Raw genomic sequence first — 27612 nt, forward strand, 5'->3', positions numbered from 1 at the left:
CTTCATTGACTACACCAAAGCCTTTGACTATGTGGATCACAACAAACTGGAAAATTCTTAAAGAGATGGGAATACCAGACCACCTGACCTGCCTCCTGAGAAATTTGTATGCAGGTCAAGAAGCAACAGTTAGAACTGGACATGGAACAACAGACTGGTTCCAAATAGGGAAAGGAGTACGTCAAGGTTGTATATTGCCACCCTGCTTATTTAACTTATATGCAGAGTACATCATTCGAAATGCCAGGCTGGATGAAGCACAAGGTGGAATCAAGATTGCCGGGAGAAATATCAATAACCTCAGATACAAAAATGACCCCACCCTTATGGCAGAAAGCGAAGAAGAACTAAAGAGTTTCTTGATGAAAGTGAAAGAGGAGAGTGAAAAAGTTGGCTTAAAACTCAACATTCAGAAAACTAAGAGCATGGCATCCGTCCCATCACTTCATGGCAAATAGATGGGGAAACAATGGAAACAGTGGCTGACTTTATTTTTCTGGGCTCCAAAATCACTGCAGATGGTGACTGCAGTCATGAAATTAAAAGTCACTTGCTCCTTGGAAGAAAAGCTATAACCAACCTAGACAGCATATTAAAATGCAGAGACATTGCTTTGCCAACAAAGGTCCATCTAGTCAAAGCTAGGGTTTTTCCAGTAGTCATGTATGGATATGAGAGTTGGATTATGAAGAAAGCTGAGTGCTGAAGAGTTGATGCTTTTGAACTGTGGTGTTAGAGAAGACTCTTGAGAGTCTCTTGGACTGCAAGGAGATCAAACCAGTCAATCCTAAAAGAAATCCGTCTGATGTGAAGAACTGACTCATTTGAAAAGACCCTGATGCTGGAAAAGACTGAAGGCAGGGGGACAACAGAGTATGAGATGGTTGGACGGCATCACCGACTCGATGGACATGAGTTTGAGCAAGCTGCGGAGTTGGTGATGGACAGGGAAGCCTGGTATGCTGCAGTCCATGGGGTCGCAAGGGGTCGGACATGACTGAGCGACTGAACTGAATGCTTTTGCACACCCAAAACATTCACAATAACTGTGATATACTCTAAAACCCAAGTTGGTTATTCAAATTTCCTCAGATATCTTATTTTAGTTGATTTGTTCAAACCAGGATCTCAAGAAAATCTACTCGTTGCATTTGATATTTCTTAAATCTTTTTAATCTACAGTAGTTCACCTCTCCTCTCTTTTCTCTCTCTCTCTTTTATTTTTTTGGATACCATCTACACAGAAGGAGGTTCATTTTGTCCTGTAGAATGTCCTGTAGAATGGAGTGTCATTTAACTTTTTCCTCCATCCCCTGTGTTTCCACTTACCAAACCTGAAGGTTTAATTAGATTTGGATTCCTCCGGGTGAGGAGGAGCGTAGGACAAGATTCCTTCTCAGGTGCCGTGTGTTTCCTGTTGTGCTCCCTCAGGACCAAGTCCTGCTTGCTGGTCCCTCTCTTGAGTAAAGCTGAGGGTAAGTGGTGTGTTCAGATAGCCATTAACTCTGCTGTGTAAGGTTTCCCCATCAACCTTCTAACTGACAGTTACGTACACAGATGAGTTTTGCCTGAATCAGTTATTTCAGGAGGGGTTATGAAATACTGGCTTTTGAATTATATTATTTTCTCTTCACTTATTAACTGGAATGCTTTAATGAAAAAGAAGTGTCCCTCATCAAGGTTGTTGGGTTACCCTGAAGCATGGTTCATATGGGAAAGGCAGGATAAATGCCTCCTTTCTCCCCTTTCGTTGCCAGTTCTCAAAGTAAACTGATGTGTTCATAGTACTTTACCTGGGCCGGTAAACCACGTTGTTACCACACAGGACATACATACAGAGGCGGAGTCTGCGGGCCTACGGGGGGGACATGGGGATGTCGGAGAGAAGAAATATGAAGAGGAAAACACAGGCGGCCTGACTGGGGGCAGAGGATCCGCCCTGCTTTTCTGACACAGATGGAGAAATAGATACTTATCAGAAATAACTGGACTTCCCTGGTGGTCCGGTGGCTAAGACTCCACTCTCCCAAAGCAGGAGGGCCGGGTTCAATCCCGGGTCAGAGAACTAGATCCCACATGACACCGAGTTCACATGCAGCAACTAAAGATCTCGAATGCTTCACCCAAGTAAATAAATATTTTTAAACTAAATGGTGGCGTAAGAACCTGTCTCTAAGTGCAGGGGACAAGAGACATGGGTTTCATCCCTAGGTTGGGAAGATCCCCTGGAGGAGGGCGTGGCAACCCACTCCAGAATTTCTGCCTGGAGAATCCCCATGGACAGAGGAGCCTGACAGACTGTAGTCCACCGGGTCACAAAGAGTCAGACACAACTGAAGCAACTTAGCACACCCACAAAAACTACATAGAAGGAAATGAAAAGATAAATAAACAGAAGGAAAAAGATAAATAAATGACCTCTGGGTAATTCGGTAAAAATACAACCACAAAGGTGGTGCCCATAGTGAATGACCCAACCCAATGTGTATCGAGAGAGGGAAGGTTGGAGGGAAGAGTGAAGATGTGCAATCACCTTTGTGCTTCAGTATCAAGCCCAGCTAACTTGGTGATATTCCTATCAACCAATTTAAGGAATGTTGTTCAACCTTCACCAAGCTTGCTTTTGTTATTTTGGAATTCCTCAAGCTGTTCAAGTGCCCTCGCCATTGGAGGTAGAAGCCCGGTAGACAATAACTAACACGGGTTCACTGAGGATGTCGTGCCAACCCCAGTGGCAGTTCCTTGCTCATGGCTCTAAAAGGAGAGATCAAGGGGAGGCCAGTGTCTCAGGATGTCTGAGTCTCAATGAGGCATTTGATACAGTCATAAGGAACCAAAGGAAAATTTCCTGGACCTGTGTATACAAAAAAGAGGGGAAATTCATTTACCACCACTGGAGGATCCTTTTACACTTTAATACCAACCTCTTACATGATACTATAAATAGAGGAAAAGAATGAATCATTTCCCTTACCTTTGCAGGAACAAGTAATTCAGGTTAAAGTACCAGTTGATGAGAGATTATTTATTTTATAGGAGAATATAAAAATAAGTATAGAAAAAGTAACCAAATTGGAAAATCATCATTTTGCAAACTTGAATGACAGTTCCCATTTGAAAGGCACCCTCCCTGAACCTAGACAGCATATTAAAAAGCAAAGACATTACTTGGCCAACAAAGGTCTGTCTAGTCAAAGCTAGGGTTTTTCCAGTAGTCGTGTGTGGATGTGAGAGTTGGGCTATAAAGAAAGCTGAGTGCCGAAGAATTGATGCTTTTGAACTGTGGTGTTGGAGAAGACTCTTGAGAGTCCCTTGGACTGCAAGGAGATCCAACCAGTCAATCCTAAAGGAAATCAGTCCTGAATATTCATTGGAAGGATTGATACTGAAGCTAAAGCTCCAATACTTTGGCCACATGATGCAAAGAACTGACTCACTGGAAAAGACCCTGATGCTGGGAAAGATTGAAGGCAGGAAGAAAAGGGGATGATAGAGGATGAGATGGTTGAATGGCATCACCAACTCGATGGACATGAGTTTGAGCAAGCTGTGGGAGCTGGTGATGGACAGGGAAGCCTGGCAAACTGCAGTCCATGGGGTCACAGAGTCAGACACAACTGAGTGACTGAACTGAACTGAATTCCCTGAACCAGGAGAACAAAAAGCTGAGACCAAGAGAATTCTGTACAAACAAAACTTGGGAATTTCCGAGAGGCCCAGTGGTGAAGACTCAGTGCTTTCACTGCCATGACCTGGGTTAAGTTCCCAGTTAGGGAAGGAAGATTCTGCAACAAAAACAGAACTTGTTAAAATAATCCTTATCTTCCTTTAGCCTCCCCACGTAGTTTAGACACTTTCCCACAATTGCCTCTTTCATTCAACCTAACATATAAGCAAGTATGTTTTGCCATGTCTTTGGGATTTCATTTTTTTTATGAAGGCTTGTGTTATGTAAAACTTAAATATGTATACTTTTCTCCTGTCAATCTGTCTTTGTCAGGTTGATTTTTCAGAAGGAGCCTGGGACCCTAAGAAGGTCAAGGAAAACTTTCCCCTTCCCTACACAGGCAAAGATCATCAGTGGATGCCAAAATCATTAGGTTAACTGTGATGGAGGTTGGATATTCATTCACATGGTGCTGAAACCAAGGGTAGTCAGTAGTTAGCCATTAATAAGTAATAATAGTAACCTGCCTTCACTGACCAAGCTCACTTTGTTTTTACAGAAACTTGCCTGTCCTCCAAATGCCACATAGCCCAAACAATGTTTGCCCAAGTTGTTTTTTGAGACTTGGAGCTGGCTGTGTCTGGTTTGAGCTAGAGCCAGTTAAGACTCTCCATCTGGACGTGCACGAGTGTCTGCTGGATGACATTTTGACATCAGAGGGACAAAAGCTTCATTCTCAGAGCTTGCAGTCATTTTCTAAACACAGGTCCCAATAAGAGGCCTGTAGCTTAGTTGTTCCCGTGCAGAATGTTGATCACAGCACCTCTTATCTCCAATTACCTTTCACCACACCTCAGCTTTATCCCATGAATATCCCAAGCCCCTTGTCTTTTGGGAATTAAATTTGAGGCTTGTCCTCTCATCCCTTGGTTGGCTGCTTTATGAATAAGCCCTCTGCTGCAAACCTAGCATTTGGCTTGCTGTGCATCAGGCAGACAAACATGGTTTGGTAACACTGCCAAAGAAATAAACCATCTTGCCACTCAAAAGGGCAAAAAGTACTTATACAAGGAAGAGATCCTAGGGGTTGCTACTTTAACCGGGTGATCAAACTAAGGTCAAGAATAATGGAACAAGTAGACATTATGATCCCCCTGACACAAAGCCCTGTGAAGTACATAGAACTTTTTGGTAGACTGAAAAAAATGATTGCCTGAAAGATATCCCTGAAGGACAGGGAAGCCTGGTGTGCTGCAGTCCATGGGGTAACAAAGAGTCTGACACGACTGAATTGACTAAACAACAACAAAAGATATTCATGCCTTAATCCCTGGAACGTGTGGTTATCTTACACTGGGATAAAGAGGGTCTTTGCAGATGTGATTAAATCAAGGGTCTTGCAATGGGGAGATCTTCCTGGGTTGTCTGGGAGAGCTCTAAATGCAATCACACTTATCACTCTAAGAGGGAGGCCGAAGAAGACTCAGTACACACAAGTATAGAGCAGGAAGCAGTGTGACACAGAGGCAGAGACTGGAGTGATGTGGCTGTCACAGCGGTCCAAGTGCGAGTTGGAAAAGAATTTCCAGACACAGAGCATTTCAGAAGGGAGTGGGTTTATTATGAACAAAGAGCAGAGATAATGAGAGTGCTGAGAGCACAGTAGGCCGATCTCCTAACAGACCAGGGAGAGTCAATGGGATGCTGTTAAAACAGTGGGCCAGCTCAAGGGAGAGCCAACCCGTTTCATGAGTTAGTAGCCAATTTTTATAGTCTCCAGACAAAATTTCTGCTGGAAGAGTGGCATTAGGTAATGGGTTAGGGCCTTGTAGAGTGACTACCAGGGTGGGCATTTTTGCTTAACTGGGGTCAGGAAGCTTGATGATGATGATCAGCAAGCTTTTGACAACAGTTACAAAGGGGCTCAGTCAGTTTCAGAGGTGACCTTGGTTCTGGGCTCTACTTCATTGGCCTTGGTGCAAGACCTCACGCTTGTGACCTTGGGATGAGACTCCACAGTGGCCACAAGTCAAGTTATGCCAGCAGCCACCAGAAGCTGGAGGAACAGATTTTTCCCTCATGTCTCTGGAGTGGGCCAGGCCTTGTGGACACCTTGATTTTTTTGTTTTGAACTTCTGGCTCCCAGAATTGTGAAGGACGACATATCTTTTTTTTTTAAACCATCAAGTTTGTAGTAATTTGTTATAGCACCGTAGGAAACTAATACCTGGTGTAATTCATGAAGTATTCTTGCCCAAACCATGTAATCAGAATCTAATTAGGCCTTTAAGGGAATTCCCTGGTGGTCCAGTGGTTCAATCCCTGGTTGGGGTACTATTAATAAGATCCCACAGAGCTGCTCAATGCAGCCAAAAAAAAAAAAAAAAGGAATCTAATTAGGCCTTTAAGAGTAATTGCTAGGTTAAAGAAAAAGCAGAACCTTGAGGAACAAGTTAAAAACACCATGAGAGTACAGTTTGATGAAACCAACATGTGGAGTATCCTACAAAACAACTGCCCAAGTCTCTTCAAAGGATCATTGTCACAGAAAGAAGGGGACTGTTCTAGAATAAAGAGACTAACAAGATCTAACAGTAAAATAAAGTGCTTGATCCTTGATTCAAGAATACTGGCCCTTGAAAGAACAATTACCATAAAAGAATTTTGGGGAACAGTTGAAAAATTTGAATATTTATTAAGTATTAAGTAATATTGTTGTTTAGTTGCTAAGTCATGTCTGACCCTTTTGAGACCCCATGTACTGTAGCCCGACAGGCTCCTCTGTCCATAAGATTGCCCAGGCAAGAATACTAGAGTGGGTTGCCATTTCCTTCTCCAGAGGATCTTCCCGACCCAGGGATCAAACCTGGGTCTCATGCATTGACAGGTGGATTCTTTACCACTGAGCCATCTGAGAAGCCCATTAAGTAATATTAGGAATTATTAATTTTCTCAGGCATAATCATATTGTAGGCAAATGTCCTTAGATTTTGGGTATGCATGCTGAAATATTAAGCATAAAATGCCTTGATCTCTATAATTCACATTGAAATGCACCTGCTAAATATATATATTTTATATGTGTGTGTATATGTATACACACATACATTAATTTAATATATATATATTTTTTTCCATTTGCCATATTTTCATATGTGGGAAAATGTTGCAGTACTGGATTAGGTGGTGGGTATATGGGTATTTATATTCTTCCTACTGTTTTAAAAGTTTCCTAATAAAAGAAATGTAAGAAGCAATCAGCCTCTTTTAAAAGGAGGTTATAACAGTTGCTCAGCTTCCTTTAGAAGAAATCAGGACTTCCCTGGTGGTCCAGTAGTTAAGAGTCCGCCTTGCAATGCAGAGGTTGTAGGTTCGATCCCTGGTCTGGTCAGGAACTAAGATCTCACATGCTACGGGGCACCTAAGCCCGAGTGCCACAGTGAAGATCCCACATGTCTCAACTAAGACATAATGCAGCCAAACATTAAAAAAAAAAGAAAAAGCAACTATAGAAGCAATCAACCCAGTGTGGAGCTCAGCCTCTCCCTGCATGCTGCTGGGAAATGGGAGACTCCAGATCCCGGGTGGTACCCGACATTGTTGCATGGCCTTTTAAAGACAGCTCCCTCTGTGGTTATTTATCAGCACATAACTGTTTGATAACTGGCTGACATCTCTATCCTCACTATATTTAGAAGTTAATGGTTTAATGACAGGCAATAAACAGTCTTGAAATATGACCTATTCTCACCTGAGAGTCATCTGACAGGGGCCAATAAAATTTAACACTTTTAAGAGTCAGCAGGTACTTTAACCCTTAGGATAATCTCTTTGTCCCTATTCTTTGGGAAATAACACAATCAGAAGACTGTTTTGGGAAACTATGAGGTTAATGGTCAAAGTACAATAAACAAAGTAACAGGGACTTCCCTGGTGATCTAGTGGCTAAGACTAGTTCCCTAGTCAGGGAACTAGATCCCACATGCAGTGACTAAGACCCGGTGCAGCCAAATAAATTAACTAAATAAATTAAAAAAGAAAGAAAGAAACAGATGGCCCTGAGCTGCTGAAAGCCACATGCCCACAGATGCCACTGGACAGAACTAGCCACTGTGTCTGCAATTGTTCTCACTGGAGCATTAAAACAAACCAGCAAGGTGAGAGCAGCTCTAAGCAAACAATGCCAAATGCTGGAGTGGCTCATTTCATCTTTCCTATCAATTCCTTTTCATGCTACTCATTTCTGTTTTCTCTACTCCACATTATGGATGATTCTTCCAGGTTACTAATTCTCTACCAGTGGACTGAATTAGCCTCTTTATCTCTTTGAACAACTTTAGTCTCAGATTCCAGAAGATCTCCAGTTAAGGTAAGAGGTCCTCGCTCCTATGGCTGGAGGGACCTTTACAATCTCTCGTTTCTTGTTTCCTTGAACCTCCCTCGAACAGGCGGGCGGCAGTGGGCACAACTGAGGGACTCTGGAGAGGCTACTCCTCAGCATGTCCCAAAGGCGCTATCTGCGGAGCCCCAGTAGCTGTTACACAAGCCGGTGGGGGTTCTTCTGTCCTTTCTCTTCTCTGTGCCAAGGATCAGACCAATGAAACTGTGAGCACCGGTCAGATATTTAGCAAATTTTCCGGCGGGCTATGAGGGGGATTCCTTGGCACATTTTCCCCACTGCTTTTTCCTCCTGTCCTTCGGCTTTCTCCCGCGACTCAAGCCCAGCCAAAACTAATGAAACTCAGGCTCCGATGTCGCATTGCAAAAATTCATTGAGAGACAAAGCAATAAGAGGTGGATTTGTTAGGATCTAGAGAGAACCCACACTTCAGGGTGTGAACCATTGCTGAGGACAAGGGCTGGGGCCATGGAATTAGGCCTGGCTAGGTTTTGGAGAAGGCAATGGCACCCCACTCCAGTACTCTTGCCTGGAAAATCCCATGGGCAGAGGAGCCTGGTAGGCTGCAGTCCATGGGGTTGCAAAGAGTAGGACACGAGTGAGTGACTTCACTTTCACTTTCATGCATTGGAGAAGGAAATGGCAACCCACTCCAGTGTTCTTGCCTGGAGAATCCTAGGGGCGGGGGAGCCTGGTGGGTTGCCGTCTATGGGGTCGAACAGAGTCGGACACAACTGAAGCGACTTAGCAGCAGCAGCAGTCTACAAGCATGCTCCCCATCTGAGTTTCTTGGTTGTAAAGTCACCTGCTGATTTGTTCTCCTGAGGATGTTTTTTATTTTGGCTCATCTTGCTAACAGTTGTCTTCCAAGGGAGCTCCCTGTCTGGAGGCATCCCTGGGGCTGACTTAAGCTTTTGCCTGTGTTCAGCCCTCTGAGATTCACAGGTTCCAAACCACATTTAAGTTATTAAGTAGTTCGGACATACAAAAATATGAATTGCACAACGAGCTCCCATAGACCCTTCATATACTTCCTTGAATACATCTCTCCATACTCACCCCACCTTGAATTTAGCATTTAACAATCCTATGCATTTTTTTACTGTGATGCTATGCTATGCTATGCTAAGTCACTTCAGTCGTGTCCGACTCCGTGCGACCCCATAGACGGCAGCCCACCAGGCTCCCCCGTCCCTGGGATTCTCCAGGCAAGAACACTGGAGTGGGTTGCCATTTCCTTCTCCAATGCATCAAAGTGAAAAGTGAAAGGGAAGTCGCTCAGTTGTGTCCGACTCCTAGCGACCCCATGGACTGCAGCCTATAAGGCTCCTCTGTCCATGGGATTTTCCAGGCAAGAGTACTGGAGTGGGGTGCCATTGCCTTCTCTGTTTTACTGTGATACTTAACTCCAAACAATGCATATATTTTAAATTTATTTACAATGTTAATTTCTGCTATACAGTGAAATAATTCAGTTATACATACATATGTAGTGTATATATATATATATATATACACACACACACACATTCCTTTTCATATTCTTTCTCATTAGACTTATCACAGAATATTGAATATAGTTCCTGTGGTACACAGTAGGACCTTTAGACAATGTGTTATTTAGTGATGTTTTCACATTACATACTATTTTTCTGTGATTTGCTTTTTTCCTTCATATTGTGAGATTAATCCACACTGGTATGTTAGGCATATTACCTCTGCATGTAACACATGGTATATTGTAAATATACCATTTTCCTACTGGAGAACACTTGAGCCTCTTTTTTCTCCCCCATTACAATCAGTAACATCAAGGATTCATGTACATTAATCTGTATGACTGTGTTTAGGGTGTGTTACCAGAAGTGGAAACACTGGGTTGAAAAGAACACACCTCATTTTTAGTAGGTACACAGCACACGTGAGAGAGCACACAGAGAAAAACAGTTTATTTAAGATTGAAGTGAAGCAGAAAGCAGGGTTTCCCTGGAGACTGGAAAGAATCTGCCCATAATGGGAGAGATTCAATCCCTGGGTTGGGAAGATCCCCTGGAGAAGGGAATGGCTACTCACTCCAGTATTCTTGCCTAGAGAATTCCATGGAGAGGAACCTAGCGGGCTAGTCTATGGAGTCGAAAAGTCAGACACAACTCAGGAACATTTTCACTTTTAAGGCAGAAAGACAGATGAGTATCCGGTCTGAGGAGTGCAGTAAAAATTAAATACACATATAGGACAGATCTGGGTCTCTGTTTACACTTGTCCAATTATCTTTTTTCACACCAGACCAGTCCCTAAGACCCTCCCCAAGATGTGTGCAACTTTTTGCCAAGGTGGAGTCCACCGCAGACGCCTGTGGAGGGATATCCGAGCTTATCATGGGGCAGCATCCCCCTCCTTTTTTGACCCCCAGGGAAACTTCCTGCGAACGGTCTTTATTTTAGCAGAACTCAGCTCAGCTTCTGCCACTAGCTTTGTCCTTGGAGTGTCTGGGTGAGAACAAAGCTTCAATTTTACTCCACTTGACAAACACCAGCTGTCCAGCCCAGGTGCCCATCTATCTCCTACCACAATACCTGTCTGTGACCTTAAGCAAATAGACCACCTGACCTGCCTTTTAAGAAACCTGTATGTAGGTCAGGAAGCAACAGTGAGAACTGAACATGGAACAACAGACTGGTTCCAAATAGGAAAAGGAATACATCAAGGCTGTATATTGTCACCCTGTTTATTTAACTTATATGCAGAGTACATCATGAGAAACGCTGGGCTGGAGGAAGCACAAGCTGGAATCAAGATTGCCAGGAGAAATATCAATAACCTCAGATATGCCGATGACACCACCCTTATGGCAGAAAGTGAAGAGGAACTAAAAAGCCTCTTGATAAAAGTGAAAGAGGAGAATGAAAAAGTTGGTTTAAAACTCAACATTCAGAAAACTAAGATCATGGCATCGGGTCCCATCACTTCATGGCAAATAGATGGGGAAACAGTGGCTGACTTCATGAAATTGAAAGACACTTACTCCTTGAAAAGAAAGTTATAACCAACCTAGACAGCATATTAAAAAGCAGAGACATTATTTTGCCAACAAAGGTTCGTCTAGTCAAGGCTATGGTTTTTCCAGTGGTCATGTATGGATGTGAAAGTTGGACTGTGAAGAAAGCTGAGCACCAAAGAATTGATGCTTTTGAACTGTGGTGTTGGAGAAGACTCCTGAGAGTCCCTTGGACTGCAAGGAGATCCAACCAGTCCATCCTAAAGATCAGTCCTGGGTGTTCATTGGATGGACTGATGTTGAAGCTGAAACTCCAATACTTTGGTCACCTGATGGGAAGAACTGACTCATTTGAAAAGACCCTGGTGCTGGGAAAGGTTGAGGGCAGGAGAAGGGGATGACAGAGGATGAGATGGTTGGATGGCATCACTGACTCAATGGACATGGGCTTGGGTAGACTGGACTGAAGATTAAAGAACCCAAGGTCAGAGAATAACGATGGGAGCAAGTGACCTTGCCCTGTAGGAGTACCTAACAAGGCAATTTCAAGGAGGAAAAAAAAACTGGCAAAATTGACTTAAATAGAAGTTGGAAAAAAATCTTTGCTGAGTGGTGACCAAGCTGTAAATGTTCCACAGAAAAATAAATGCAAAAGATGTGCAATTTTAAAAAAATGACTTATTAGATACAGAAATTGGTACACTCCAGCTAGAACAGTGATGGTAGACATAGACAAATAGGTAGTCTGAAGGAGACTGTCATTTGGAGTATAAACTGGGACGAGGCTCCCCTAGTGGTCCAGTGGCTAAGACTCCACACGCTTAACGCTGGGGACACAGGTTCAATCCCTGTGGTCAGGGAACTAGATCCCACATGCCACAACTAAAGACCCTGGATGCTTCAACTAAGACCTGGCACAGCCAACTAAGTAAACTAACATTAAAAAATAAAGTGGGACAACATTATGGAACATACACTATTACTTTTAAAAGCCCAGATCCTTTAACTCTGAAATTCTACTTTTGGAGAAGTATTTTGGAACACAACTTCAAATGGGTACAGGGAATCAGACTGGTTTATAGCTTGAAAGTGAAAGAAAGTGAAGTCGCTCAGTCATGTCTGACTCTTTGCGACCCCATGGACGGTAGCCTACCAGGCTCCGTGATCAATGGGATTTTCCAGGCAAGAATACTGGAGTGGGCTGCCATTTCCTTCTCCAGATCTTCCCAACCCAGGGATCGAACCCGGGTCTCCTGCATTGCAGACAGAGGATTTACCATCTGAGCCACCAGGGAAGCCCAAGGTTTATAGCTTGAAAGAAAGTCAAATGCCCCCTACCAAACACATGTACAATACAGCTTTAGCACAGCATACTCTATACATGCTAGTGGGGAATCACCTTTCTGACAGTGACAGAAAGGAGCAAAGGGTACTTTTTCTCCAATTTTTTAAACTGTGGTGAAATACACATAAAATTAGCATGTTTTTACCATTAAAAAAATTTATTGGGGTATAGTTGATTTACAATGTGTTAGTTTCAAGTATACAGTAAACTGAATCAGTTATACATACACTTTGGGATCCTCTTCTCTTATAGACTATTACGGAGCACTGAATTTCCTGTGCTATACAGGTCTTTATTAGTTATCTATTTTATACTTAGTGGTGTGTATGTATCAATTCCAATCTTCCAATTTATCCCGCCCCAAATCTTTACCACTTCTAGGCATACAGTTCAGTGGTAATAACTATGTTCATAACACTGAGCAATTATCACCACCATCCATCCCCATGAGCTCTTTCACCTTGTAAAAGTGAAACAATACCCATTACATACTTCTTCACTTCCTCATTCCCAGCTCCTGACAACCACCAGGATTATTCTTCTTCTAAGAATATACCCAGACAACCTATGTTTTCACCAATTTATCAAAAAGAAAACTCAATAATTGTGTTAATAGTATAATTAAAACCTCAAATATTAAAAATATTATGGTACTCCATCTAGAAATCCTCAACATTGGTGTCAATATGTGACAAACCTAATTTTAGTTTTTTGTAATGTAGCTGGAAAGAGGTACATACAGCTAGATGTCAACTGATGCTCATTCACTTTCACATCCCTAAACCTTTCTGTACCCTCTTGTTTTTGCTCAGACCCACCTATTTTTATTTGCTTTAAAACATTTTATTGCAATCTTTCTAATAAAGATCACCTAATTGACTTTGGTCCCCAAACTTCTAATCAGCCCATCCCCTCTCCACCGGAGTTTGACAGCTGCTCACACAGGTTCATGCAGGAAACATGTGAAGTTCCAAGGATCTGACCAACACCAGGTAGGACATCCTCTGCATCAGCAAAATCCTAAAACTTCATAAAATAAAAGAAATACATATTAAAAACATGCAAGTAGCTGGCCTTAGAGCATCAATCTGTTATAGATACAGGGACTGGTAACTAACAGAGAACGGTGATTAGCCAAAAAGGACTTGCGGCAGTAATCGCTTTCTAGTATGTATAGATATCCAATTATTACAGCATGTATCTGAAACTAATGTAACTATATACCAATTTTATTTTTTAAAGAAAACTGCCACACAAGAAGGAAAGAAGCACGAGTGGATCAGGTGGTTTCAAAGATCCTCAGAGAAGTCCAACCAGTTCATCATCACCACTCTGGAGCTGGGAGAAAAACAAGGAAGAGACTTACCACAGTACCCAGGTAGAAGGCATGTTGCTCTCCACTTCTTGTCCCAGCCTGTTGCTGAAGTGGCAGGAACCATCACCTGGACATCCCAGCCACCCCAAAAGTGCTTCTCCAAGAGAATTCTAAACCTTAGGCCTTCAGTCACCAGGCTAGCCTGGAATCTCTGTGAAGGAGTACTGCCCTGGCTGGGCTTCCAAAGCTCTCAGGCTAGAAAAAAGATGAAAGGAGGACAACCAATGAGAAAAACAAGCAGAGTTACAGCCTTCCCACCAGCCCTTCTCAAATATCCAAGTATCCAGTTCCCTAAATGAGTCAGAAATCAATTTTGACATCAAAACCAGTATCAGAGACTCTAGTCTGAGAAATCATCATTCCCAATTTAGGGAGATCTGGATCAAGGAAAGCATTAGAATCTAGAACATTCAGAGATGATAGCCCCAACTTAAGGATTTATCAAATTAAGAGTTTAGCGATGGAAAGTTCAGGAGGGAAAAGGAGAAAACAAATTTAGAACTGCAGAAAATACCTCCATCAAGAAAGCACCGTATGTAGGGTAACATACTAGGAAAAGGGGTGGACGAAGCAGGTTTAGCAAGGCTGAGAAAAAAAGTTTGAAGAGTTAAAAAAGATAACCTGTGAAGAGACGGCAGCATAGCTAACACTTACCCTTCTTTTAAGAATAACACACCGGAGGACGTTTTAACTCCTAATGGAGAAATGAGACACACAAATACGAGATCAAGAACAGTTCTTGAACTTCTCCCCGCGCCGAAATACCAAAGATCCCAGCCCGGGTCGGGGGGGCAGGGGTGGAGGTGGTCAGCGCGCTGCGGTGATGGCGTCAGCGAGACACTCAGAATCACCTGGAGTCATCATCACCCCCATCCTCCCCCAGTGAAACCGCCAGCCACTCCAGCTCGCACAATCCACTCACCCTCGTGGTGCCCCGGACCCTCCTTCGAGAATCAGGAGCCTGGAAAGAAAGCAATTAGTCAGCAGAGACCTGGGCGACTCCAGACGAGTCCCCCATGCCCTGGGCTGGGTCAGTTCCAAGCAGTGGCGTCACAGAAACATCAGAAACTCTAGTCTGTATTAATAATTCATCCCGCTCAGCCCGAGACTGCGGTTCCCCCACTCAACGGGTTCCCAAGGTACCTGCACGCCGGTAGCTGTGCAAAGACGGCGCAGGCTGTAGCCTCCCCCTGGTTTGGCGAAGGTTCCGCAGCAGACAACTGGGGAACCGCCGAGGAACCATTTTCACTCTGTGCGTGTTCGCCGAACAAAGAGAACTGCAGGGGCGGTGCCAGGGCTATTTATTTACGGCGGCGCGGCTTCGGGGCCTGACGGGCATAGCTGTCTTCTGAGATGCCTGTCTCGACCCGCAGAATGTCCCTCAACACTCGTCCATACAAGACTAAAGCAATGTGAAAGAGAGGCACGAGAGAATGTTTCACATTCTTCTGGGTAAAGATTCGGAGACGTTTTGTGAATTTTTAAATTCAAAGGACAGGTGACCTGACTGGCCCGGCCGGAGAAAGTCCCCAGCGCTGCCCGGTGGGCGCACACTTCCTGGATGGCCTCTCTGGAGGTCTAGTCCCAGCTTGTGTAACCCGAAGTCTTGTCTTTAGTTCTCACGTGTCCCACCAAGGCATTGGGGTCGTTCCAAGGGACTGTCATCCCGCTGTGTCTAGCCAGCGAAATCTGAATTCGCACCCCCCCCCCTTCCAGCCCACAGACCTGTCAGGCACATTATTTCTTGTCCTTTTTTAATAAACAGCTTTATTAAGGTATAATTTTGTCTACTGCGGGGGAGGGGGGCGGCTGGGTGGGTGGGGCAGCACAACCTGAAAGTGGAGAATTCTGTTTTATTCTGCAGGCAAAACCGAGGACCTTGAAATACTTATGCTGTCTTGTGTGAAATAGACAGCTAGTGGGAAGTTGCCCTGTAACCCAGGGAGCTCAACCTGGTGCTCCGTGAGGACCTGGAGGGGTGGGATGAGAGTATGGGGGTGGGAGAGAGGTTCAAGAAGAGGGGGATATATGTATACTTACGGCTCACGTTGTACGGCAGAAATCAACACAACATTGTAAAACAATTATCTTCCAATTAAATGTTAAAACACACACACACACACACACACGCACAAAACTGAAGACTTTAGCCCGGGTTGCAGCCTCTCAGCTCCGAAGAGGAAATGGAGAAGCCAGGCTATATAGGGTTTTTGCAACAAAGACTGTGTAGTCAGCTTTAAAAAATTAAAAGTTAATTAAAGAAAATCAGACATCTCAAGTCAATGGATTTACTCTTTTTCTGTGTATGGGAAGATGCAAAAGTCTGGGCTTAAGTAATTCCTCAGCTATCTGGGGCTGGTATCCTGTGTTTCCCCAACCTTATTCTACAAGGGGTGCACCGTTGTAGGGCAGGGGGTGGCTGCGTCCACTTTTCCCTCTTGCACAACTGAAACTCTGTACTTGTGAACAGTTACTCCCCATTTCCCTCTTCTTCATTTTTTTTTTTTTTTTTCATCCCACAAACCATTATTAGAGACCTCTCTGTGCGACTCCAAATCCTTCAGCTCATATGTCCCCGGAGAGGCCTCTGCCCCTTGTCCTAGGAAGTGGCTCCACCTATGGATGGCTCAAGGAGTACCACACACAGGCATTTCAAAATGGGCTTTAAATACTCATCAGAGCCCCATGCGAAGGGACTGGGGTGAGAGTGTGTTACATATGAGCTAGGGCTGGGGTGCCCTGAGAGAGAAGGGACCAATCCATCAGGGCAGCTGGGGTCCCCCACCCCCAACCTGGGATAAGGGAACCAGTTAAGGGCCCTCTCTGGCGGGTCCCATGGGCCAACTGGGAGCCAGCTCTTGCTTCCACATAGATCATTCCAGAGGGAACCAAGGAGGACCGCCCACGGAGGCACTTTCTTAGTGATATTGCTGATAGCTGGGGTAGCCTCGGGCCTTGGTACCCTCCTTTGGGGGCAGCTTGTTGGGGTTCTCCAATAAGGGGAGTGCACTGAGGAAGTGCTGGATAGTGTAGTGAGTGTGGAGGACGCCAACACGCTGGATGAGGGCCAACAGAATGCCCACCCCCCCCCCAAGCATTGCTGAGCCCACCATCACCAATGAGCCACTGTGGGCAGCTAGCACAGACCTGTCAGTGCTTCACTGGTAATAGAGTACCAGAAATCTTCCTTGCCCCGCAGCCACACCAGACCCGTGGATGGTGGAAAACAGCCTCCCCACTCCTGCCCACACACCTCGAAGCTACCTCCAGTCTGAGGGGCTTTGTTCTTTAACAGCATTGACACTGCCTCTCAATCAGCGCCGAATTTCTACAGGGTCATTGCAGAAACCCTTCATGGCCTGGAAGACTGTATCGCAGCTAACGCCCATAATGAAGGTTCCACCGCAATCATCCACAATTCTCCATGGGCAAGGCTCCTAAGCAAGCGAACTCCTCCATGGCTCATATCTTTTTTTTGTAAGTTCTGTGTTAATTACTTTGGCTAAGCCTCACTGCTTGTGGGATTTTACTTCCACCAGGGATCGAACCCAGGCCCTGGCAATGAAAGCACTGAGTCCTAACTGCTGGAGGGCCAGGAAATGACGCCCTGATGTTGCTTTCTAATGAGCCATTTCCCTAGTGAGGACTCATGAAATTAATTGACCCAGCTTCAGGAATTCTCTTTTTTGGCCTATTAAGCTGTTGGTGGCAATTTCCCTAAAGTTTAGCATTACTACTGCTGCCGGTGAATCAACACTTTAAGGCCTTTCCAGCTTTGATTCACAGCAGAAAATCCCTTGCCACCAGCTGCTGCTCCTGGAAGCACTAACACCTTCCTCTCCTCCCTCTCTCTTGTCCCCATACCTCTAAAAAATAATCAGGAATAGCCTCTGGTACAGTGGTTTTTCTCAACTTTGGCTGAAACATCGTGGTGGCTTTAATTCTATGCAATGCCTTGGCCTACTTCCCAAGACTGACTTTATTGGGGACAGCCAGGGTGTGGGGGGGGTGTGAGTATTTCTTTAGCCTCCCAAATAGTCTCAATATACCACTACATTTGTTGCTTCTTGTTGTTGCTAAGTCACTTCAGTCATGTCCAACTCTGTGAAACCACACAGACGGCAGCCCACCAGGCTCCCCCATCCCTGGGATTCTCCAGGCAAGAACACTGGAGTGGGTTGCCATTTCCTTCTCCAATGCATCAAAGTGAAAAGTGAAAGGGAAGTCGCTCAGTCACGTCTGATTCTTCGAGACCCCATGGACTGCAGCCCACCAGGCTCCTCCGTCCCTGGGATTTTCCAGGCAAGAGTACTGGAGTGAGGTGCCATGGAACATAACAGCTATGGAAAGTCACTTATTAAAAACTAGGTAAAGAGCTGCAGCACTACATTGGCAAACCCTAACTCCAACGATTTGAAGTTGAAAGATTTGAGGGACTTTCCTGGCAGTTCAGTGGTTAAGACTCCCAATGCTTCCACTGCATGGGGTGAGGGTTTAATCCCTGGTCAGGGAACTAAGATCCTGCATGCCCCTCTGAGCAGCCAAAAATAAGATGGGGGTTTACATTTAAAGATTTATTCTATTATCTGGCAGGTTAAGTTTTTAAAAACTTAAGCAAGCCCCCAATTTCTGCTGCTGCAGCAGTTAAACTGCACATATTATGAAGTTATGCTCAGAGCATACAACATCATATTATAGTTCATATATCTTGTTAGTAAGACCAGCCTTTGAGAATTGGCCCAGGAACCAGAACTATACTTTTTTTTTTTTTTACCTTTACAATCTTTTCGTTAACAAGGGCTTCCCATACTTTGTCATTCCTAAAATGTTTTGGTTTCCCAGAGGAGGATAATTTATTGGAAAATACACAACATGAAACTAAGTTGCGTGATTCTGGAGTTGGTATTCGCAGGCTCAGTTTTTGGAAGGAAAGAGGCTGAGATTCGCAGGCTCACTTTTTGGAAGGAAAGAGGCTGAGATTCTAATCAGGCTAAAGAAAGTGTTGCTTCGCAGATGGCTCAGTGGTAAAGAACCCACCCACCAATGCAGGAGATGCAGGTTGGATCTCCGGGTTGGAAAAGATCCCCTGGAGAAGGAAATGGCAACCCACTCCAGTATTCTTGCCCAAAAAATCCAATGGAAGAGGAGCCTGTTGAGCTACAGTCAGGGCAGCAAGAGAGTCTGGATATGACTAATGCAACAAAGTGAGGACTTTTAAACTGCTCCAGTGAGAAGCAGCCCCTAGGGAAGGGCTTGTGTGGGAGGAACACCCATTTCCCAAGCTCTACCCTGCACAGCTTTTATTCCCTTTTTTTCATAATTAAATGTGTTATTCAGTTTCTCTTGTTTACAGATTGTCTGTGAAAAGCACAAAAAAGGCTACTGTCAGTGAAAAAGCGTTAGTCACTCAGTCCTGTCTGACTCTTTGTGACTCCATGGACTGTAGCCCGCCAGGCTTCTCATTCCAGTGAATTCTCCAGGCAAGAATACTAAAGTGGGTTGTCATTCCCTTCTCCAGGGGATCTTCCAGACCCAGGGATCGAACCCAGGTCTCCTGCATTGAAGGCAGACTCTTTTACCTAAAACTGGAGTAAAATCACCACTTGAAGCCAGACAGGAACCATACAACACCAACCCGTGTTCAGGCAGAGTGGAAAAACACCCTGGCCCCGAAATCACTTGTTTCTCCCTAGTTTTGCCCTGGATAGCTTAAGTGACCACCTCCGTATGCTAACCTCTGAAAAAAGCTTCAGAATACCTAGGGTAGAGAATGGTGTGATGAGAATTACTGAGGCTTACTGGGGTGACTCAAAGATCCAGGTACAGTGCCTGGCATCCTTCTTTATTGCCTTGCCCCCAAACTCAGTTTCTCACTTCCCTAAAACCCTCACTTGGAAAACTCCAGCTTCAAAGACCACAGCTGAAGCCAATGCTTGCCTATAGCACATTTCTGCTCGTGATGATCTAGAACTTTGGAAGTGAGGCAATTCAGACAAATGCTTTATTTTCAAAGGAAACAACCAAAACTAAGAGGCTAAATAATTTACACTAGATCACCCAGGTGGGATTTATAAAAGGGAGTTTTAAACTGCACCTCATTTTTACTCTTTTGTCCACCCTTAAATTTATTTATACTTAAGACTGGAAGACTCACAGATTAAATATGAACAGCTCTGCACAAAATGAGTATAAGAGAGGAAGGAAACATAAACCTCTCTCAACACTGCCTTTAAACCCACACTCATTTCTCCTCCCCAAAACCCTTTGCAAATCCCATCCCTACTTTTCCCTAAAACAAACCTCACCAAAATCAAAAGGGGCACCTGGAATTTGTTTTCTGTTATGGACATAATTTACCACCTACAATAAAGTCACAACAAGGTATAGCTATAGCCATGGCGCCTAACATATATATCTCCAGAAGTACTGCCCTTTCATGGTCTATAGAATTCAGACATTCAGAGAAGCCATTATCCCTCCCCAAATAAACAAACAATCTGCATTTATCATTTTCTTTTTATTCCTTAAGTATACAAATGTTTAATTCTATGACTTTTGGTGTGTTTACAAAGCAAAACACAGGACACAGGGTGGCAGTGTTGACTCACTTGAAACAAACAAAAAAAAACCCACGGAAAGCCATCCTTATTACCAACTTGCGTGAAAATGCAAACATTCTGGTGAACACACTCATTATAACATACAGAAATAACAAAAACAAGCTAGTTAGAGGTTACAACCTTATCATAGAACAAACTGACACATCACAGGAGTAAATACAGGGCAAGACCAAAGTCCATAGGTCTACTACAGACAGACAAAAAGTAAGGCCCCTAATCCACCTCCTCAATGGTGGGGCCAGACCCAGAGCCCCCTTTAGGGCCCTGAGCCCCAAAGCCGCCAGCCCCGGGGCCGCCCGCCCCCTGGTACAGTCTGCTGATGATGGGGTTACACACCTGCTCCAGCTCCTTCCTCTTGTGCTCAAACTCGTCCTTCTCCGCCAAGGTGTTGGCGTCCAGCCAGGAAATCACCTCCTGGCACTTGTCCAGCACCTTCTTCTTGTCCGCCTCGCTGATCTTGCCCTTCAGCCCCTCATCCTCCACGGCGCTCTTCATGTTGAAGGCGTACGACTCCAGCGCGTTCTTGGCAGACACCCTCTCGCGCTGGACCTCGTCCTCCGCCTTGTACTTTTCCGCCTCCTGCACCATGCGCTCGATCTCCTCCTTGCTCAGCCGGCCCTTGTCGTTGGTGATGGTGATCTTGTTGGCCTTGCCCGTGCTCTTGTCCGTGGCCGTGACGTTCAGGATGCCATTGGCGTCGATGTCGAAGGTCACCTCGATCTGGGGCACCCCCCGCGGGGCCGGCGGGATGCCGCTCAGCTCGAAGCGCCCCAGCAGGTTGTTGTCCCGCGTCATGGCCCTCTCGCCCTCGTACACCTGGATCAGCACGCCCGGCTGGTTGTCCGAGTAGGTGGTGAAGATCTGCGTCTGCTTCGTGGGGATGGTGGAGTTGCGCTTGATCAGGGCGGTCATCACGCCTCCGGCCGTCTCCAGTCCCAGCGACAGGGGAGCCACGTCCAGCAACAGCAGGTCCTGCACGTTCTCCGACTTGTCCCCCATCAGGATGGCCGCCTGCACCGCCGCCCCGTACGCCACCGCCTCGTCGGGGTTGATGCTCTTGTTGAGGTCGCGCCCGTTGAAGAAGTCCTGCAGCAGCTTCTGCACCTTGGGGATGCGGGTGGAGCCCCCCACCAGGACCAGGTCGTGGATCTGCGCCTTGTCCAGCTTGGCGTCGCGTAGCGCCTTCTCCACGGGCTCCAGGGTGCTCCGGAACAGGTCGGAGCACAGCTCCTCGAACCGCGCCCTGGTGATGGACGTGTAGAAGTCGATGCCCTCGAACAGGGAGTCGATCTCCAGGCTGGCCTGGGTGCTGGACGACAAGGTTCTCTTGGCCCGCTCGCATGCGGTGCGCAGCCGCCTCACGGCCCGCTTGTTCTGGCTGATGTCCTTCTTGTGCTTCCTCTTGAACTCCTCCACGAAGTGGTTCACCAGCCTGTTGTCGAAGTCCTCCCCGCCCAGGTGCGTGTCCCCGGCCGTGGCCTTCACCTCGAAGATGCCGTCGTCGATCGTCAGGATGGACACGTCGAACGTGCCCCCTCCCAGATCAAAGATGAGCACGTTGCGCTCCCCCTTGCCCGTCCTGTCCAGGCCGTAGGCGATGGCGGCGGCCGTGGGCTCGTTGATGATCCTCAGCACGTTCAGCCCCGCGATCACCCCCGCGTCCTTGGTGGCCTGCCGCTGCGAGTCGTTGAAGTAGGCCGGCACGGTGATCACCGCGTTGGTCACCGGGTGGCCCAGGTACGCCTCGGCGATCTCCTTCATCTTGGTCAGCACCATCGACGAGATCTCCTCCGGGTAGAACGCCTTGGTCTCCCCTTTGTAGCTCACCTGCACCTTAGGCTTGTCTCCGTCGTTGATGACGCGGAAAGGCCAGTGCTTCATGTCCGACTGCACCACCGGGTCTCCGAACTTGCGGCCGATCAGCCGCTTCGCGTCGAACACCGTGTTCTGCGGGTTCAGCGCCACCTGGTTCTTGGCCGCATCCCCGATGAGCCGCTCGGTATCGGTGAAGGCCACGTAGCTGGGGGTGGTGCGGTTGCCCTGGTCGTTGGCGATGATCTCCACCTTGCCGTGCTGGAACACCCCTACGCAGGAGTAGGTGGTGCCCAGGTCGATGCCGATAGCCATGTTTTTCGCCATGCCGGTGCCCTGCCTTTTCGGCTCCGAGATAAGCTTCAAACCTGAAAACGGCCCACAGGATCAACGACGTGAAGCTCTGGTGCCCCTCGGGGCGGTCCTTGGAGATAGCGGGTCTGCGGAAGCTGTTCTCACGGACTAAGCCGCAAGTTTTATCAGCTCTCTCCAGGCTGCTGTTTCTCCTCAGGCGGCTCTGTGTTTATAATTCTTCATCAAGCCCCGCCTTTTCCCTCGTCAGCCAATGACCGAGTTCAGTGGGGCTGCCAGGTCGGGAATATTCCAGGGGTTTCGCCTCAAGTCCTGCCCCCTGGCTTTCTGGGACCAATCGGCGCCCTGGATGCCACTCCTCCCAGAACTCGCCAGACTCTTCTGGGACTTGCTAGCTGGCACTGTCTCGGAAAGGGGTAATGGGAGGGGAAGCGGTAGGAGGGGCTGGTGGGTCGGGACTTCGGGCGGTGGTGTTGACGCCGCCCTGCTCTAGTCGCGTTACAATGGAGGTGCTGCCTCTGACCTCACGGGCTAGTAGAGAATTAGGATGCTAGGTCTGGACCCAGCTCAAAGTCGCAGGGCGGGGCGGGTGGGGGGTGGGGGGACACCGCCTGCGCAGTTTGGCTATTGAAGGAGCCCCAAGTTATAGGGGCTCCCCATCCGAACCGTATCAAACTGGATCGAAGGCGGCGGGACACTAGGTGAGTCACAAGTGCTGTGACTGGAATGGGCTGGCAATAGGCAAGACTAGTAGATCCCGGTTTGAGGAGGTATTGGAAACTTCTCTAGTTTGTTTAAATATAGGTATGGGGGCATTGGCTAGTCAGGGAAGGGGCATCCTTTAAGGGCCGCAAACGTGGCTGGATTGCTTAGAGCTACCAAAAAAAAAGTGAAGGAGCTGGTAGGTTATTGTCTCCAGATAACAGGAGTTCTGTTTTTGAGAAGATTAGAGAAAGTCTTAGAGAGCACCACCTTACCTGAGAAAACTCATGAGGGCTTGATTGGGTTCTTAGCGGCATTCTTCAGACTGGCCGAAATCTCAACAATCCCTAATAGAGGGTAAAAGACGACCGACAGGGTTGCTAAACCCACTTGTGGAGAGTGATGTCTCTTGAGGAGACTAGAACTTAAAATAATTAGTTCAGCAGGAGACTTGTACCATATTCAGTTCGGTTCATTCAGTCGTGTCCTACTCTTTGCGACCCCATGACTCGCCCCCTGTCCATCACCAACTCCCGGAGTTCACTCAGACCCACGTCCATCGAGTCAGTGATGCCATCCAGCCATCTCATCCTCTGTTGTCCCCTTCTCCTGCCCCCAATCCCTCCCAGCATCAGAGTCTTCCAATGAGTCAACTCTTCGCATGAGGTGGCCAAAGTACTGGAGTTTCAGCTTTAGCATCATTCCTTCCAAAGAAATCCCAGGGCTGATCTCCTTCAGAATGGACTGGTTGGATCTCCTTGCAGTCCAAGGGACTCTGAAGAGTCTTCTCCAACACCACAGTTCAAAAGCATCAATTCTTCGGCGCTCAGCCTTCTTCACAGTCCAACTCTCACATCCATACATGACCACAGGAAAAACCATGGCCTTGACTAGATGGACCTTTGTTGGCAAAGTAATGTCTCTGCTTTTGAATATGCTATCTAGGTTGGTCATAACTTTCCTTCAAGGAGTAAGCTATCACAGACACAGGACAGTGGAGTCAGGCCCTGTGAGGAATTGAAATCAATATGCCACTGCCCTCCCTCTTCATTCCTGTTAGCTAGGAGTTTTTCTATCTTGTCCAAAAACCTTGTTTGGAAGAGATATTTGTACAGGGATTATATGGCAGGATTATTCATAATAGCCATAAAATGGAAACCACTTAAGTGCCACAGAAAGAATGAATAAACAAATGTGGTATATACATACAGAAAAAGTTATTCAGCTGTAAAGATGCAAGAACTTATGACATATGCTGTAAAGTAGATGAATTTTTAAGATATTATGGTAGGTAAGCCAGTCACAAAAAGAAAAATAGTGTATAATTTCACTCATGTGAGGTACTTAGAAGAGTCAAATTCTGAGAGACAAAAAGTAGGCCAAAAAAAAAAAAATGTAGACTAGTGGTGGTCCAAGGGTTGGGAGAAGAGGGGAAATGAGTTGTTTAATGGGTATAAAATTTGTTTTGCAAGATAAAAATTCTGGACATTCGTTGACCAACAATGTGAGTGGACTTACTTCTGAATTGTATGCCAAAAATTGGTTAAGAGGGTAAATTTTATGTTGTGTGTGTTTTACCACAGTTAAAAATAAATAAAAATTTAAAGAAAATAAAAAAATGTTCTCACTGAAAAACTTTTATCTCATTCTTTTCCCACAGGCCTAGGAAAATCATGGCTGCAGCTAAGGGAACAGCTATCGGCATCGACCTGGGCACCACCTACTCCTGTGTGGGGGTGTTCCAACACGGCAAGGTGGAGATCATCGCCAACGACCAGGGCAACCGCACCACCCCCAGCTACGTGGCCTTCACTGATACTGAGCGGCTCATCGGCGATGCAGCCAAGAACCAGGTAGCCATGAATCCCCAGAACACTGTCTTTGATGCCAAACGTCTGATAGGCAGAAAATTTAATGATCCTGTCGTGCAATCAGATATGAAACTTTGGCCTTTCCAAGTAATCAATGAAGGAGGCAAGCCCAAGGTAATGGTGTCCTACAAAGGGGAAAAGAAAGCTTTTTATCCTGAAGAAATCTCTTCTATGGTACTAACTAAGATGAAGGAGACTGCTGAGGCTTTTTTGGGCTACACTGTCACCAATGCTGTGATCACTGTGCCAGCCTACTTCAATGACTCTCAACGCCAGGCCACCAAGGATGCGGGTGTTATCGCAGGTCTCAATGTGCTAAGAATTATCAATGAACCCACTGCTGCTGCCATTGCCTATGGCTTAGATAAAGCAGGTCAGGGAGAGCGACATGTCTTGATCTTTGATCTGGGTGGAGGCACATTTGATGTGTCCGTCCTGACCATAGATGATGGGATTTTTGAGGTTAAGGCCACAGCTGGGGACACCCACTTGGGTGGAGAGGATTTTGACAACAGGCTTGTGAGCCACTTTGTGGAAGAATTCAAGAGGAAACATAAGAAGGACATCAGCCAGAACAAGCGGGCTGTGAGGCGGTTGCGCACTGCCTGCGAAAGGGCCAAGAGGACCCTGTCATCTAGCACCCAGGCCAACTTGGAAATTGACTCACTTTATGAAGGCATTGACTTCTACACATCCATCACCAGAGCCCGGTTTGAAGAGTTGTGTGCAGACCTGTTTAGGGGCACCCTGGAGCCTGTGGAGAAGGCTCTTCGGGATGCCAAGATGGATAAAGCTAAAATCCATGACATTGTCTTAGTAGGGGGCTCTACGCGAATCCCTAAGGTTCAGAGGCTGTTGCAGGACTACTTTAATGGTCGTGATCTCAACAAGAGCATCAACCCCGATGAGGCAGTTGCCTATGGGGCTGCAGTTCAGGCAGCCATTTTGATGGGGGATAAGTCTGAAAAGGTACAGGACCTGCTTTTGTTGGACGTGGCTCCCCTGTCTTTAGGGTTGGAGACTGCAGGGGGAGTCATGACTGTATTAATCAAGCGCAACTCCACCATCCCCACGAAGCAGACACAGATTTTCACCACCTATTCAGACAATCAGCCGGGCGTGCTGATCCAGGTGTATGAGGGCGAGAGGGCCATGACTCGGGACAACAACCTGCTGGGGCGCTTTGATCTGACTGGAATCCCTCCTGCACCCAGGGGAGTGCCTCAGATTGAGGTGACCTTTGACATCGATGCCAATGGTATTCTCAATGTCACAGCTATGGACAAGAGCACGGGCAAGGCCAACAAGATCACCATTACCAATGACAAGGGCCGGCTGAGCAAGGAAGAGATCGAGCGCATGGTTCTGGATGCTGAAAAATACAAAGCTGAGGATGAGGTCCAGAGAGAGAAAATTGCTGCAAAAAATGCCTTAGAATCCTATGCTTTTAACATGAAGAGTGCTGTGAGTGATGAAGGCCTACAGGGCAAGATTAGTGAGTCTGATAAAAAGAAAATACTGAGTAAATGCAATGAGGTCCTTTTGTGGCTGGAGGCCAATCAACTGGCTGAGAAAGATGAGTTTGATCATAAGAGAAAGGAATTGGAGCAAGTGTGTAACCCAATCATCACAAAACTCTATCAGGGAGGATGCACTGGGCCTTCCTGTGGAACAGGGTATACACCTGGAAGGGCTGCAACAGGCCCCACAATTGAAGAAGTAGATTAATCTTATGTGGAGCTGGACGGTTCTAGGGTGCCTCTAAGATGAATTTTGTTGCCCTCATCTTCAAACATGGTTATGATTCCTGAATTGACTGGACCTGAATGTAAGTGATCATCTCTTTTGGATTCTGATGGAGGAGTCTCATATACCATCTTTTCACACTCCAGTAATTTTCTGACACATTCCAACAAATTTCTGACTCTGGAATGAGACTCTTAGGAAAACTAGGCACCTCTCGGAACCATTTGAAGAATTTGAATGTCTGTTATTTATTTCCAGCCTTCCCAACTTCCTTTTTCCTGTGTGGATGGTTATTTGTCCCTCAGTAAATTTGTTCCTAAAGCAAATTACTTGTGGTATTTTTAGACTATGAGTGTATCTTGTAAAGTAGGGAAAGGGAGAGTGTGTGGAGTGACCACGTGTGGTCTGTTTGTGAGCTAATTGTGAATGATTAAGCTGGTAAGGGCGAAGTATTTGAGTTTTCATGAGCTGATTGAAGAAGGAAAAAATTTTTTGATTATCAGGCACCTTTAACCTTTAGCCCCAGTTAGAGTGCTGCTGCTGCTGCTAAGTCGCTTCAGTCGGGCCCGACTCTGAGCCTACCAGGCTCCTCCATCCATGGGATTTTCCAGGCAAGAGTATTGGAGTGGGTTGTCATTGCCTTCTCCCCAGTTAGAGTAGCTGCTAATTTAGAGACCGCTTTTAAATAATTGACTGATTTAGGTGTTTCAGGTTAAGCTGGGGAGTTGGGGCAAGGACCGGAACTTCTGCTTCTTGTCCTGATGT

At 46.1% G+C, this 27612-nt stretch overlaps 2 protein-coding genes, 2 non-coding genes and 1 pseudogene across 6 annotated transcripts; 1 reads left to right on the plus strand and 4 right to left on the minus strand.

Annotated features, from left to right (window-relative positions):
- Nucleotides 1-12547: 12547 nt before the first annotated feature.
- LOC104975663 (mitochondrial import inner membrane translocase subunit Tim17-B-like) lies at nt 12548-20181 on the minus strand (annotated as a pseudogene). Its single transcript, XR_814844.4, has 6 exons — nt 20149-20181; nt 14928-17221; nt 14707-14745; nt 14439-14478; nt 13776-13979; nt 12548-13435 (listed from the first exon to the last, which is right to left on the minus strand). The product of XR_814844.4 is annotated as a mitochondrial import inner membrane translocase subunit Tim17-B-like (transcript).
- Nucleotides 14082-14148, minus strand: LOC112443901 (small nucleolar RNA SNORD52). The gene has a single exon (XR_003032306.1). It is a non-coding gene; the product is annotated as a small nucleolar RNA SNORD52 (small nucleolar RNA).
- LOC112443902 (small nucleolar RNA SNORD48) lies at nt 14590-14652 on the minus strand. The gene has a single exon (XR_003032307.1). It is a non-coding gene; the product is annotated as a small nucleolar RNA SNORD48 (small nucleolar RNA).
- A 99-nt stretch (nt 20182-20280) lies between the features above and the next one.
- HSPA1A (heat shock protein family A (Hsp70) member 1A) lies at nt 20281-22754 on the minus strand. Its single transcript, NM_203322.3, has one exon. The coding sequence runs from the start codon at nt 22541-22543 to the stop codon at nt 20618-20620; it is 1926 nt and encodes a 641-aa protein (NP_976067.3). The 5' UTR covers nt 22544-22754; the 3' UTR covers nt 20281-20617.
- Nucleotides 22755-22808: 54 nt separating this feature from the next.
- HSPA1L (heat shock 70kDa protein 1-like) lies at nt 22809-27173 on the plus strand. 2 transcript variants are annotated; one of them, XM_005223678.5, is made up of 2 exons: nt 22809-22944; nt 24891-27173. In XM_005223678.5, exon 2 carries the CDS (start codon nt 24904-24906, stop codon nt 26827-26829), a length of 1926 nt encoding a protein of 641 aa, XP_005223735.1. In that variant the 5' UTR covers nt 22809-22944; nt 24891-24903; the 3' UTR covers nt 26830-27173. The 2 variants fall into 2 exon arrangements, with proteins under 2 accessions (XP_005223735.1, NP_001161367.1); NM_001167895.1 differs by lacking the exon at nt 22809-22944 and adding an exon at nt 23189-23229.
- Nucleotides 27174-27612: the final 439 nt, after the last annotated feature.

This window comes from Bos taurus, chromosome 23 (assembly GCF_002263795.3).
Source record: "Bos taurus isolate L1 Dominette 01449 registration number 42190680 breed Hereford chromosome 23, ARS-UCD2.0, whole genome shotgun sequence".
In the NCBI taxonomy this organism is placed as follows: domain Eukaryota; kingdom Metazoa; phylum Chordata; class Mammalia; order Artiodactyla; family Bovidae; genus Bos; species Bos taurus.